The 13,863-nt window shown below is 43.2% G+C and overlaps 1 protein-coding gene across 4 annotated transcripts in view; it reads left to right on the forward strand.

Annotated features, from left to right (window-relative positions):
- LOC140426424 (5'-AMP-activated protein kinase subunit beta-2-like) overlaps nucleotides 1-13,863 on the forward strand; it is an 84,933-nt gene that overhangs the window by 67,177 nt on the left and 3,893 nt on the right. For all 4 annotated transcript variants that reach the window (XR_011948201.1, XM_072511185.1, XM_072511183.1 and 1 more), the window contains one exon: nucleotides 11,703-11,771. Coding sequence is in view for 3 of the 4 variants with exons in the window: in XM_072511185.1 (XP_072367286.1) it covers nucleotides 11,703-11,771 (69 nt within the window). In the remaining variant the exon portion in view is untranslated. The remainder of the gene's footprint in view (nucleotides 1-11,702; nucleotides 11,772-13,863) is intronic.

Below are 13,863 nucleotides of genomic sequence, written 5' to 3' on the forward strand. Positions count from 1 at the left end.
AAGCATTGAGGCCCCTGTATTTATGTATAATTTCAAATCTTCAGAATCCTGGAGTAGTATATACAAGGCTGAGGCAGGAATGCAAACTGTTTTAAATGCATTTGTCAAGTGCTTATAATGGAAGAACAAAAACATTGTTTTTTCCAGAAATAAACTCCAACTTTAAATTCTCTCAATGAATTATTAAAGGTACGTTCTAACATGATTTTTTTTAAAAACAAACAGATTATCTGGTAATTATCTCATTGCTGCTGTCTTTGGGACCTTTGTACGCAAATTGGATCTGTGTTTCACTACAAGAGTGACTACAATTGAAAAACACTTAAGACAGCCTGAAGTTGTGAAAGGCACTACATAAATCCTAATTCTTCCTTTACTAATGTTGTTAATTTTTTGCCTTTCAACATTCAATTTGAATATTCAATTTCAGTTGTCTGCTCAATTGAATAACCAGACTAAATCCTTTTACAAGCTGTTATCTTTAGTCCTTATTGCTCTCTCTACTTTAGTCCTCTGCTAATTTAATAAGCTTTGGGGTGAATTCTGCATCCAAGCAATTCAGCTGTGAAACCACATGAGTCTAAATACTGAGGTCACAGTACTGCACTTGATATCAGCTCCCCCAAAGTACACTGCCTACCACCAGTATGCACTTTTTTATCTTTAAAAATAAATCCTATCCCACCTTCATTTGGATTTCCTTTGACTTTTAGTTTTACTAAATATTCTCTGTGGTAAATTGTCAAAGCCATTCCAAAAGTTTAAAAAGCTTCTCAACAAGGCTTATCCTAGGGGACTTGAAGGTGTCAGGATTATAAGAGGAATACGTGCATGAGGTGGCTCCCGCTGAAGAACTCATCTTTTTGCCCTTTTTTAGCGCCATGGGTTGTTTTTCCTTGGAAACTCATGAAAGTTATCAGGGTAGAGTTCTCTCCTTGTTGAGATGCCCAAAAAAACAAGATGTGGAGATGCCGGCGTTGGACTGGGGTGAGCACAGTACGAAGTCTTACAACACCAGGTTAAAGTCCAACAGGTTTGTTTCGATGTCACTAGCTTTCGGAGCGCTGCTCCTTCCTCAGGTGAATTCACCTGAGGAAGGAGCAGCGCTCCGAAAGCTAGTGACATCGAAACAAACCTGTTGGACTTTAACCTGGTGTTGTAAGACTTCGTACAAAAAAACAAGGTTAAGGAAGTTTTGAGTAGAAACTGGTCAGTGGAGTCTGATGCCTCTCGGGGCTCAAAGAGAGGTAAGATGCTGGAGTTGTTTTTTTTCCTCTCTGTCCACTCCACTAACAACTGAGGCTCTCACTGGTATTTTGGCAAAAGAGAAACACCGACAGATCGTGTCAGAGGATCTTAAAAAAAAAAATCAATCGAAGAGCTCTTGGCCCCCATTCATGTGGTTCTGGAAAAAACTAGTAAATCACTGAATAATACAGCATAGAAGAGGCCCTTTGGCCCATCTAGTCTGCACCAATGCATGAAAATCGCTTGACGTACGTACCTAATCCCATTTGCCAGCACTTGGCCCATAGCCTTGAATGTTATGATATGCAAGTGCTCATCCAGGTACTTTTTAAAGATTGTAAGGCAGTCCGTCTTTACCACCCTTCCAGGCAGCGCATTCCAGACCGTTACTACCCTCTGGGTAAAAAGGTTTCCCCTCAAATCCCCCTTAAACCTGCTGCCCCTGATCTTGAACTTGTGTCCCCTCGTAACTGACCCTTCGACTAAGTGGAGCTGCTGCTCCCTTCCCATGCCCCTCATACTCTTGTACACCTTGATCATGTCTCCCCTCAATCTTCTCTGCTCCAGCGAAAAGAACCCAAGCCTATCCAACCTCTCTTCATAACTTAAATGTACATCCCAGGCAATATCCGGTGAATCGCCTCTGCACCCCCTCCAGTGCAATCACATTCTTCCTATAATGTGGCAACCAGAATTGCACACAGTACTCCAGCTGTGACCGTACCAAAGTTCTATACAACTGCAACATGACCTCCCTGCTTTTATAAACTATGTCTCGATTGATATAGGCAAGTGTCCCATATGCCTTTTTCACCAGCCAATAAGCTGCCCTTCTGCCTTCAGAGATCCACGGACAAACACGCCACAGTCCCTTTGTTCCTTGGAACTTCCCAGTTTCATGCCAGTCATTGAATACTTCCTTGTCACATTACTCCTTCCAAAGTGTATCACCTCACACTTTTCAGGGTTAAATTTCATTAGCCAGATTTTTGCCCATTTGACCAGCCCATCTATATCTTCCTGTAACCCAAGTCACTCAACCTCACCGTTGACCACCTGGCCAATCTTTATGTCATCCGCAAACTTACTGATCCTACCCCCACACGTCGTCATCTATGCCATTTATATAAATGACAAACAATAGGGGACCCAGCACAGATCCCTGTGGTATAGACACTGACTTCCAGTCACTAAAGTTTGTCATCACCCTCTATCTCCTACAGCTAAGCCAACTTTGAATCCACCTTAACAAGTTACCCTTTATCCCATGTACATTTACCATCTTTTTTAAAGTTTCCCATGTGGGACCTTGTCAAAGTCCATTGCGTCACGATTAAGAGCATGGAGACAGTTTTGTCAGACCATGGTCATTGGATTGCTGCGCTGAAGTTGTTGGCAGCCGAGCTGAATGACCTGGAAAACAGGTCTAAGAGGCAGAACACCCGGATTGTGGGATTCCAGAGGGGACCGAGGGTCATACCGCAGAATATTTCTCGGACATGTTCCTCAAATTGGTGGGAGAGGGTGGATTTGCATCCCCGCCTGAATTCGACCGGGCTCATCGCTCACTTCAACCAAAGTCTCGCTCTGAAGATCCACCACATGCCAGTAGAATTCTCCTCCTTCCAGTGGTGGTGGCTGAGTGCTCAGCAGTTGTTATTTCGGACCAAGCGCTGCACTTTATTGATTTATTGCTAGAGTCTGGCCCCACCCAACGTCCACCCATGTGTTTGGATACTACATTGTTAGCTGATGAAGGATTTTGTGAGCATGTCTACCTCCATAGACAACTAAAGAAAATCTAACCGGTCCCATTCTATCTCACCTTCCACAGTGTGGTAAGCTCTTAAGGCAGTCCTTGGGGGTGAAGATATCCCTTAGGGCATACATGTTGAAGACAGCAAAGTTGGAGCAGCAGAAGCTGGTGGATTCCATTCTAGAGGTGGACCACCAGTACTCGCTTAATCCTACTCTGGAGCTATTGGCAAGTAGGAAAAGAATTATTGACCCAGTTTGAGCTATTGTCTACTCGTCCGTCTACAACGCTCCAGGGGAACTTTCCATAAGTACGGGGAAAAGGCCAGTTGTTTTCTGGCTCACCAACTCAAATGTCAAGCGGCCTCCTATGAGATCACTTAATAATAATAATCTTTGTCACTTCATTAACACTGCAATGAAGTTACTGTGAAAAGCCCCTAGTCGCCACATTCTGGCACCTTTTCGGTACACAGAGGGAGAATTCAGAATATCTAATTTTACCTAACAGCACGTCTTTTGGGACTTGTGGGAAGAAACCGGAGCACCCAGAGGAAACCCAAACTTAGATACTAATTCGGGCAGCGATCCTGTTTCTGCCCCTCCCTGGGTCAATGCGGCCGTTCATACCTTTTACTGTGATCTTTATAGATCAGAGCGACCGACAGATAAATCTGTCATGTCCAACTTTCTGGACAGTCTACCCGTCCCAACGGTCGAGGTGGCTAAGAGCAGTGAATTGGACTCCCTGTTACACCCCAATGAGATTTTAAAATATATTGGGCTGATACAGTCTGGCAATACCCCTGGTCCAGATGGCTTTTGATTTAATTTTACAAGACATTCTCGGAGCAGCTTGTACCATTATTATTAGACATGTTCAATGATTCACTATCCTGGGGGCCGTTGTCTACGACCCTCACTCACGCTTCTATTTCCTTGCTTCTTGAGGGACACGGGGCCCAACAAAGTGTGGTTCGTATTGTCCTATCTTGCTTTTGAATGTGATGTCAAGCTGCTTGCTAAGGTGTTGGCGCTCCAGTTGGAGCATTGCCTCCCGAATAAAGGCTTACAGTTGTCGGCTAATAAACGGCACCTGTTAAATGTCATCCTTTCCCACTCCCCAGTATCTGAACCTGAAGTGATAGTATCTCTTGATGCTGAAAGGACATTTGACAGAATCGAATGGGAGTATTTATTTGAGATTTTTTTGGATTTGGTCATATTTGCTTCTTGCCCCTATAACCAGTGTTCGTGCAAACACTTTGTACTCTGTTTATTTTCCCTTGAATAGGGGCACAAGGCAGGGCTGCCCTTTCTCCACCCTTGTTCGCCCTGGCAATAGAGCTGCTCTCTGTAGCGTCAGGTCCTCTAGTCAATGGAGGGGTATCAACCGAGAGGGGGTGGAGCATCAGGTTTCTCTCTATGCGGATGACGTACTTCTTTATATTACAGACCCAGCCCCTTCCATCGACAGCATAATGAAGTTGCTTAACACCTGCGGCTCCTTCTCTGGGTATAAACTGAATTTAGGTAAGAGTGAATATTTTCCGGTAAACCCCCCTGGGAGGCGAGCCCAATTTGGGACGTTACTTTTTCACCTCTCTAATACAAGCTTTCGTTATCTGGTGATCTGGGTGGCCCACAGCCCGACCTCACTTCATAAGTTGAATTACACAAGCCTGATTAATAGTGCAAAATGGATATGCAGAGGTGGAACATCTTTTCTCTATCTTTGGCGGGGAGGGTTCAACTATTATAAATGGCTTGCACTCTTAAGATTTTTCTTTTTCTTTCGATTCTTCCCATTTTTCTCCCCAAATTCTTTTTTTATCAAGGTTAACAAATTGATATCTTCTATATTGAAGGGTAGGAACGCCAGAATCCATAGCATTCTGCTCCAAAGGGATAGATAGTCAGGGGACTTGGCCCTCCCAAATTTATTGTTTTATCACAGGTATTATACCCAACAGTGGCTAGGATACTGGTTCGAAACCCCCATATTTTAGAATATTTTGTAAGACTATGCGGAAAGAATACTTTGCTCCAGGAATGATTGCATGAAAAAGAAGGATTAGGTGCCTTTAAAACAAAACTTTATTATTACACAATATTAAAAATGTTAACCTCATGCCTGAAAATAGATTACAATTACCCCATAAACAATACTAATAAATACAGTAAATACAATACCCTTAATTACTATCTCTCTTCACAATTAAACACAAAAAAGGAAAACATACAGTTGTCAATCCTTCCTATATTACAGAGTAATGTTTGGTTTCCAGAACAGATTTAGCTCCTGTTAGAACGTATGCAGACTCTGGCTGGCTGTCTTCAAAAAGCTGTTTCATCTGTTTGTTTCAGCTTCCCCCATTTCCACTGACAAGTCTGCACTGCTTTAAATACTATTACTCTTTTGAAAGTCCCTACAAGGGGAGCAAAAGATCTACTTGTGGATTCAATGTTAGATCAGAACCCAACTCAAAAGTCTTTCTCAAAAGGTCTGAATACCTTAGCTCCAACCAGCAATTACATAATCTCCCCAGGCTGAAAAGATATGGACTCCCCTAGTCAAACAGCAGTGCATTAGCCCAGGCTTTTACGATGGTCAATTTCACATCTGGCTCCCCAAAGCTTTCTGATCTTGCGAAACAAGATTCTTTTAAAAACATGACTACTGCAGTCAAACACATGTTGGGACCCAGACTTTTAACCCTAAATTGCCAAATGTTTATAATCCAATATATCTAAGCTCCTGTCATCGTCATACTGGACCGTTAACATTCGAAAGGTTTTGTTGTGGATCAGTGACCCCAATTCTATTTGGGGACAAATGGAGCCTCGCTCCTGCACTACCTCTACTCTTCTTGCCATAGTCACTGCGCCATTGCCCTTTTCCCCCCGCTAGTGTTTCCTCAAACCCAGTGGTGGTCTCCTCTTTTAGAATTTGGAAAATTTAGACAGAATTTGAAGCTCCTTTCCCTTCACTAGCCCTTTTCTGCAAACCTTTAGGTTTGGACCTAACATTTAAATCTTGGGAGGTGAAAGGTCTGGAACGTTTTGGGAACCTTTTGTGGAGGGGAGGTTTGCTAGTTTTGGAGAGTTAGCTACCCAACTCCAAACTTTTTTGGTATTTTCATGTTTGCAACTTCCTTCCTTTCCTTTGGTGCCACCTTCTTCCTTGAGAAGAGGATTCTGTCCCTGGCTCAATCTGGAGAGAGGTCTATTTCGGACCTATACGGTCATATTCTTACGTCAGACTCCGCTCCACTAAGCGGTGTGAGGGCAAAATGGGAAAGTGAATTAGACCCTATTCTTATCAGTGAGGCTGGAGTGAGGCCCTTCAAAGGGTCAACTCCATGTCCGCATGTACCCTGTTGAGCCTAATTCAGTTTAAGGGCACACTTAACAAGGGCAAAGATGATTAGATTTTTTTCCAAATGTTGAAGATAGGTATGATCACTGTTTTCTTGGCCCGACTTGCCACATGCATATGTTCTGGTCCTGCTCCAAACTTATAGGTTTCCGGGCTTCCTTCTTTAATACCATGTCGGACATACTCCTCGTGAATTTAGATCCATGTCCGCTGGTGGCCATATTTGGGATATCAGATTCGCCAGTGATTCAGTCTGGGGAAGAGGGGGATGTTGTCACCTTTGCCTCGCTGATAGCCCGGAGTATCTAGTTTGGTTGACGACTTACTCTACCCACTGCCTCTGCTTGGTTGGGCAACTTAATGTCATTCAGGGTGTCGGTGGTGAGGTTCTGCCTAGGATGACAACCATTTATTTCCTTTTTTAAGGAGGGAGATTTGAGTGGGTCCAAGACTAGTCTTTTAAACTTAAATAAGGGCAATTATGAGGGCATGAAATAATAGCTCTCTATAGTGAACTGGCAAATTTGGTTAAGAGATAAGTCAATAGAGATGAGGTGGTAGGCATTTAAGATAATATGCCAGAATAGATACCACTCGAGAAAAAACATTTCAAGGCGAAATCCCTGGATAACTTACAATAAAGGTAGTATAATTACCCAAAAATGGGTGGCAGGACAGAAGATTGGACCGAATAAAAAAAACGCAAAGGACCAAAAGGTTGATGAGGAAGGAAAAATTAAAGTGCAAGAGAAAACTAGCTAGAAATATGAAGACAGACAGTAAGAGTTCCTATGGATATTTTAAAAAGAAATGAATTGACAAAATAAGCATTGGTCCTATAAAAGGGAGTCTGGAGAATTTTAATGAAAAATAAGGAGATGAATTGAACCGGTATTTGGCTTCGGTCTTAAACATTGAGGATAGAAGTACCTCCCAGAAATAGCTATAAATCAGGAGATGGAACGGAAGGAAGAAATTGGGAAAATTACAATCGGCCGGCAAGTGATACTGAGAAAATTGTTAGCACTGTGTTCTGTCAAGGAGCCGGGTCCTGATGGATTGCATCCTAGGATCTTAAAAATAATGGTTCGTGAGAGCTGATGTGTTGGTCTTAACTTTCCAAAATTCATTGGTTTTGTAGAATGTTCCATTTGAATGGAAAATACAAATGTAATTTGTTTATTCAAAAAGGGAGGGAGACAGAAAGCAGGAAGCTACAGATCTGCGATAGGGAAACTGTTAGAAGCTATTATTAAAGACATTATAACAGGATTTCTGATGGCGATCATGAGCTGATCGGAGCAGGGTGGCTCCCACTTGGAGACTTATGTTTCAGCCCTTGCTACCCGGTTAACAGGCATTTTAGTGGGAAATAGAACAAAGCAATTGAAGCTTGTTGGTTTCTCCACCAATGTGGGATGTTGACAGGTTATTATACTAGGTTTAGATCACTCAAGAGTTGGAGGAACCTGGTGGCGCAGCAAAAAAAGTATGGCAGACCTCATTGTGCCGTCGTCGCCCTCCCCACTGCCAGCGGAGTAGTTAATGGAGTTTATTGCTGGTGAATTTAAGAAACACCGGTAGGAGATGCGGGAGGACCTGTCCAGGGCGATTGAGGCAGCAGTAGCTCCATTTCATGGGACGTTGAAAAGGGTAGAGCAGCAAATGAAGTCGACGATGCGGCAATACGAGAGTTGGAGAAGGTGGACTGAGATCACAGCGACCGGATCGTGTCTCTGGAGGCAGAGGTAACTATGCTGGTGGAGGCCCACTAAGTGTTAACGGGCTGAGTGGGCGGCCAGGAGAATCAATTCAGGCATCAAAATCTGCTGATAATTGGACTGCCTGAGGGGGTCAAAGGTACGAGTGCCATCAAATACGTGGTGAAGATGTTTGGGAAGCTTGTTGGGGAAGGGGGTTTTGAGAAGACCCCAGAGGTGGATAGGGCCCACCTGCTACTGTGTCAGAGGCCTGGAGGTGGAGAACTGCCACAGGCGGTAATCCTCTGGTTGCATACGTAGGAGTGGATTTTGAGGTGGACGAAGTCCATGCGAGACGGCAAGTGGGAGGGTCATCCTGCATGCACATACCAGGGCATTGGGGCCGATCTGGCCAAATGTGAAGCGGCGCTCTTTGGGAGCAAGGTTCGATTCAGGATGCTGTATCCGCCAAAACTATGGGTCACGTGAAAAAATAAAGAACATTACTTTAATATGCCGGAGGAGGTGAACGACTTTTGTGAGAAAGAATGGTTTGGGGAGGATTAATGTTGAGAATGCAGTTTTGATGTTGTAATTTGAATATTTGGAGGTGTTATGTGTTCATGTGTTGGTTCTTCACCATGGTCAATGCAGAGATTGTTCTGAGTCCTGTATTTTTCTCTTGCTGGGAGATTAGGGAATGGGGCTTCTTCAAGAGTAGGTTTGGGTTTGTTCTTCCCGGTTTGCACTAGCTTGGGTGGGGGAGTTGGGGGTGAAAGGTTGTGTGGCTGTGAGGGTGAAGGATCAGACAAAGCCAAAGAAGGGATAGGTGGGGCAGGCGTTCCACTCCGGTTTGGATTCAAGGATAAGAGAGGTTGCAATCCTATTCAATAATCCTGGGCAGCACGGTAGCACAAGTGGATAGCACTGTGGCTTCACAGCACCAGGGTCCCAGGTTCGCAATCACTTATTGTCGCAAGTAGGCTTCATTGAAGTTACTGTGAAAAGCCCCTAGTCGCCACATTCCGGCGCCTGTTCGGGGAGGCCGGTACGGGAACTGAACCCGTGCTGCTGGCCTTGTTCTGCATGAATTAAAGTGCAGACCTGGGAACCATGTCATTCAAGCTGGCCAAAACAAAATTCATATATCTTGGTATTTAGGTGGCTCATGAGTGGATCATGATGCACAAATTGAATTTGGTGGCGGGGTGAGAGGGGACCTGAAGAGGTGGGATGCTCTCCCTCTTTCCGTGGCAGGTACAGTCGATAAAAATGAACATCCTCCCGAGATTCCTATTTGTGTTCCAGCCTCTCCCGACCTTCTTCCCCAAAGTTTTTTTTGTTAGGGTGGATAAGCTAATTTTGGCCTTTGTGTGGGCAAATAAGACACCTATAATTCAGAGAGCCTTTATGCAGAGGGGACAGCATTAGTTTTCACCGGCCAGGTATACAATGAGTCTGGTAGTGGTGGCACCCCTTAAAATTTGTAATTAGCTTAAGCGGCATTTCGGATTGGGGGGCATGGCGGTATTGTCGCTCATCTGCGCTAACCATAGATTTGCACTGTCATGGATAGACGTAACTTATAGGATCTGGAAAAGGGAAGGGACCGAGAGGATCAGGGATCTGTAGGGTAGGTTTGCGGGGCTGGAGGAGTTGAAGGAGAAATACCAGCTCCCGAGTCGTAGGTTGAGGATAGATTGTTATCATGCCTTGAGCTGGGGAAGGGAAGATCTCCGATATATATGGGTGGTTGCAGGAGATGGGGAAGGCGCTGTTAGGAGCGATAGGAAGTGCGAGGAGCTGGGATTGACACAGGGGAGGGACCTGAAGTGAGATACTGAATCGGGTGAACTCGACTTCCTCTTGTGCCAGGTTGCGCCTGATAGTTTAAAGTTGTTCATGGGGACCATGTGACTGTAGCGCGTATGAGCGGGTTCTTCCCAGATGTGGAGAACAGCTTTGAGAGGTGCTTAAAGGGGCTAGTGAATCACGTGCATATGTTTTAGCCCAGCCCAAAACTGGTTGAGTTCTGAGCATTGGTGTTTGAGACTATGTTGGTGATCATGGTGGTGTGGCTGGAGCCATGCCCAATGTTGGCAGTTTTTGGCGCGTTGGAGGTGCTGGAGCAGCTAGAGGGGAAGGGAGCCGAGGTCTTGACCTTTGCCTCTCTGATTTCCTGGTGACGAATCCTATTTGGTTGGAGGTTGGAGGTGCGAACATGGTTGGGGATGTGGCAGAGAACCTGCAACTAAAAAAAAATCAAGTATGCCCATAGGGGGTCAGAGGAATGGTTCCATTTGGGGGTGAGGGCGCTGGAGGATTTATTTGGGGTTATAATTGGTTTACAAAGATAGAAACTTTGCAATACGTCTTTGTGTGTTTTACATGAGGCCTCAACGTACAACCTATATAAATGACTTGGATGAAGGGACTGAAGATATGGTTATTAAATTTGCTGATGGCAAAGATAGGTAGGATAGTAAGATGTGAAGAGGACTCAAGGAGGCTACAAAGGGATATAGATAGGTTATGTGAATGGACAAAGACCTAACAAAAAGAGTATAATGTGGAAAAATGTGAAATTGTCCAGTTTGGCTGGAAGAATAAAAAAATAAACATATTATCTAAATGGTGAGAGATTGCAGAGCTCAGATGTGGAGTGATCTAAGTGTCTTAGTGCATGAATCAGCAAATGCTATGTGCAGCTACAGCAAGTAATTAGGAAAGTTAATGGACTGTTATCATTTATCATTGCTGAGACCATGTCTGGAGTACTTTGCACATACAGTATTGGACACTTTATTTAAGGAAGGATGTAAATGCATTGGAAGCAGTTCAGAGAAGGTTTACTAAACTAATACGTGGATTGAAGGGTTGTCTTATAACAATCTTTATTAAGTAGGCTTACATGGGGTTGTGTGTGTGGGGGGGGTGAAAAAGGGAGAAAAATATGTACAGACTGTATCGTTGATTGCTGGGAAGTATGTTTCCCGGGATGTTTATTTGCTGTAACCTGATACATGTTTGTAATAAAATACATTTTTTTAAAAACAAGTAGGCTTACATTAACACTGCAATGAAGTTACTGTGAAAATGAGGTGAATCACCTGAGGAAGGAACAGTGCTCCGAAAGTTAGTGTTTGAAACAAACCTGTTGGACTTTAACCTGGTGTTGTAAGACTTCTTACTGTGCTCACCCCAGTCCAACACTGGCATCGCCACATCACACTATTTTTAGACTACCCTGGATGGTTTAATATGCGGTAATTGGATGGCAAGTTAATATTTCCCCCTCAAGTTCCAATTTTCTACTCTGTATTTTATTGATGTATCCTTTGAACTTTTCATCTCAATTCTATTTTCTATTTCCTTTCCAACGTTCTCTAATTTTTCCTGAAGTTTACCTTTTCCCTTCTTACTCCAACTTCAGTATTTGATAATGGGGAATTAGTGTGGGTTGAGTGGATACAAATCGTTCAGATTGGAGTGTTATTTTTTTATTCAAAAGCAGTCCTTGGAGATCTGTGAGATTCAACTAAAGGTTACTCTTTATTCTATAATCTTATGTAAGCAATTAAGACTCACATTAATCAGCATATCTGTCCTGCTCATTCTAGTGTGATCCTGCTTTACTACCTGAACCAAACCATGTGATGCTGAATCATCTCTATGCACTTTCTATAAAAGTAAGTTTGTCATCATATTCAATGTATCAGTGTGGAAATAGTGAAAGAAATGTGCAGTTTTTCCATTTCCTTTTTATCAGCTTTTTGAAGCACATTAAATCCTTCAGTTAATTATTCACTGCCAACACTGCAGAGAGCCCATATTAGGTGCAGAGTATACAGAAGTCCTTAAAGTGCTCAAGCCTCGATACTTAGTCAGAATTATTCAAAACTATAAACACCATCTTCATAAGGTTAACTAATATACTTGTGGAAATACAATGCTGATCGCCTACAACATACAATGAAGTGTTTTCAAATTATGCTGTCTTGTGCATAGTGCCATTCGGTGTGGAAACCTATAGTGGGCTTTTTTAAGTCTTGTATGATTGTGGTTCCAAGTTATTCTTGCTCAGCCTCAAGATCTATACCTGACCAGGCAATATTTTCAAACATTTGCAGTGGTCACAGACAGATGATTTTGAAGGCTACAGGTTTGCTGTGCACCTTCCATGAATGACAGGAGACTGTCTGTTTTTGAGTTTCTTCATAAGCACTAGTACACGCAAGGTAATTGGTGGATTCCAGTTGATGGTGCAATGTGGTATGACTCCCTCTGCTGTTTCTTGCAGAACCTCAGAGATGCTCTTTGGGGTTCCGTAGGACTTCAAACCAGCTCTATTTTTTAACTTTTGCTGTGAGGTTTGACAGTAGCTGACCATTACCATTGTCACCCGGACAAAGTATTAATTTATAATACTCACAAAGAATCTTAATGTTGTGTCAGCTACTTTACCTCATTTGTTTTCTGAAGGGAAGAGTTTGAACAATCTCAATAAAATCAATTTGCCTACATGCTTCCAAAGAGTGAAGTCTGTTCCTTGTCTCCTTCATGCGATCCATTCCCCTTTTTTCCATGATGCCAATTGCTTTGTGGCTTATCCAGAGGAATGTTTGGGATGATTGCATGTGCTTAATGTCATCTACACGGTCGTCAGTCTCTAAGGCCTCTCCTCTCTTCCACTGATAATCCTGCAGATAACAATGCCCCTTTAATTTGCCAATGTCCAAATATGCCAAACAAACGTGCTGATTTCTGGCAATCATTTGGTGATATCAGCAGTTAGGAAATGATGGTCAGACTTGCACATTATGTTGTGGTTAAGTGTATAATTCATTATGAACGTCCATTTTTGATTAACCAGTATTTCGTTCATCTCTTTCTTTGATAGCTATTTCTAAGAGTGTCTTGTCCATTGATCAATGTCGTTTCTTCTGCACCTGGAGGTGATATTTGGAGCAGAAGTAAAGAAAGTATACTATGTTCCCACTGGCACATGGTTTGAATGTTCCTTAAGAGCAAGAAGGAACAGGTTGCATACTATTACCTTAGAGCACTAAATTAGACTGGTGCCATAACTCAACTGGTGTGAGAGCTCTCTCTATTGGCTGAAAACTGCAACTGAAGTGCAGGAAGTGCAATTTCTGAGAGCTTTGGAGATGCAACTTCTGGTTCAGAGAAGATGACCAGCATCAAAGGCAGTAGGCTAGTAGCAGGGAGTAGGTGATCTGTATGTCAAGGATTCCGTGTTTTTCTCGTGCCCCCTTGCGTCATTACCATGGATGCCATAGTATCTCAGTGGCATATGCTCCTACCAACACTGCAGATTTGGTGGTCAAGAAGAATTTTCATGTAGCAGTCAACACGGTGTACAGATTCAGCAAAGATAATGATGCAGCCATTTGCCAAAGAGATTTTGGTGCCTTGATAGAAAGTATGAGAACCAACCTAATTGAAAAGAAAACCAGGAGTACTCTTTCATGCTTCATATATCCAGTTTGGGCTGCTGCAGCTCTGGAATTTCTTCACCCCTCCCTGAAAACTTTTACGCCCTCATCAGATGCTACTCCACTTCACACTTCAGAGGACAGCTGGGCTGATTTGAATGTCTGCAGCTTGGGCTGCTGCCTGGAGAAAAGTCACCCCATTTCAAAGCTGACTGGAGAGCTGAAAGTTTATTCTCCATTCTATCTCAATTCTTTGTGCTTTGACTGTACCTCCCTTAGCAAAGTAAGAACAAAGTACAGCACAGGAACAGGCCCTTCAGCCCAC

This window comes from Scyliorhinus torazame, chromosome 7 (genome assembly GCF_047496885.1).
Source record: "Scyliorhinus torazame isolate Kashiwa2021f chromosome 7, sScyTor2.1, whole genome shotgun sequence".
NCBI lineage: Eukaryota > Metazoa > Chordata > Chondrichthyes > Carcharhiniformes > Scyliorhinidae > Scyliorhinus > Scyliorhinus torazame.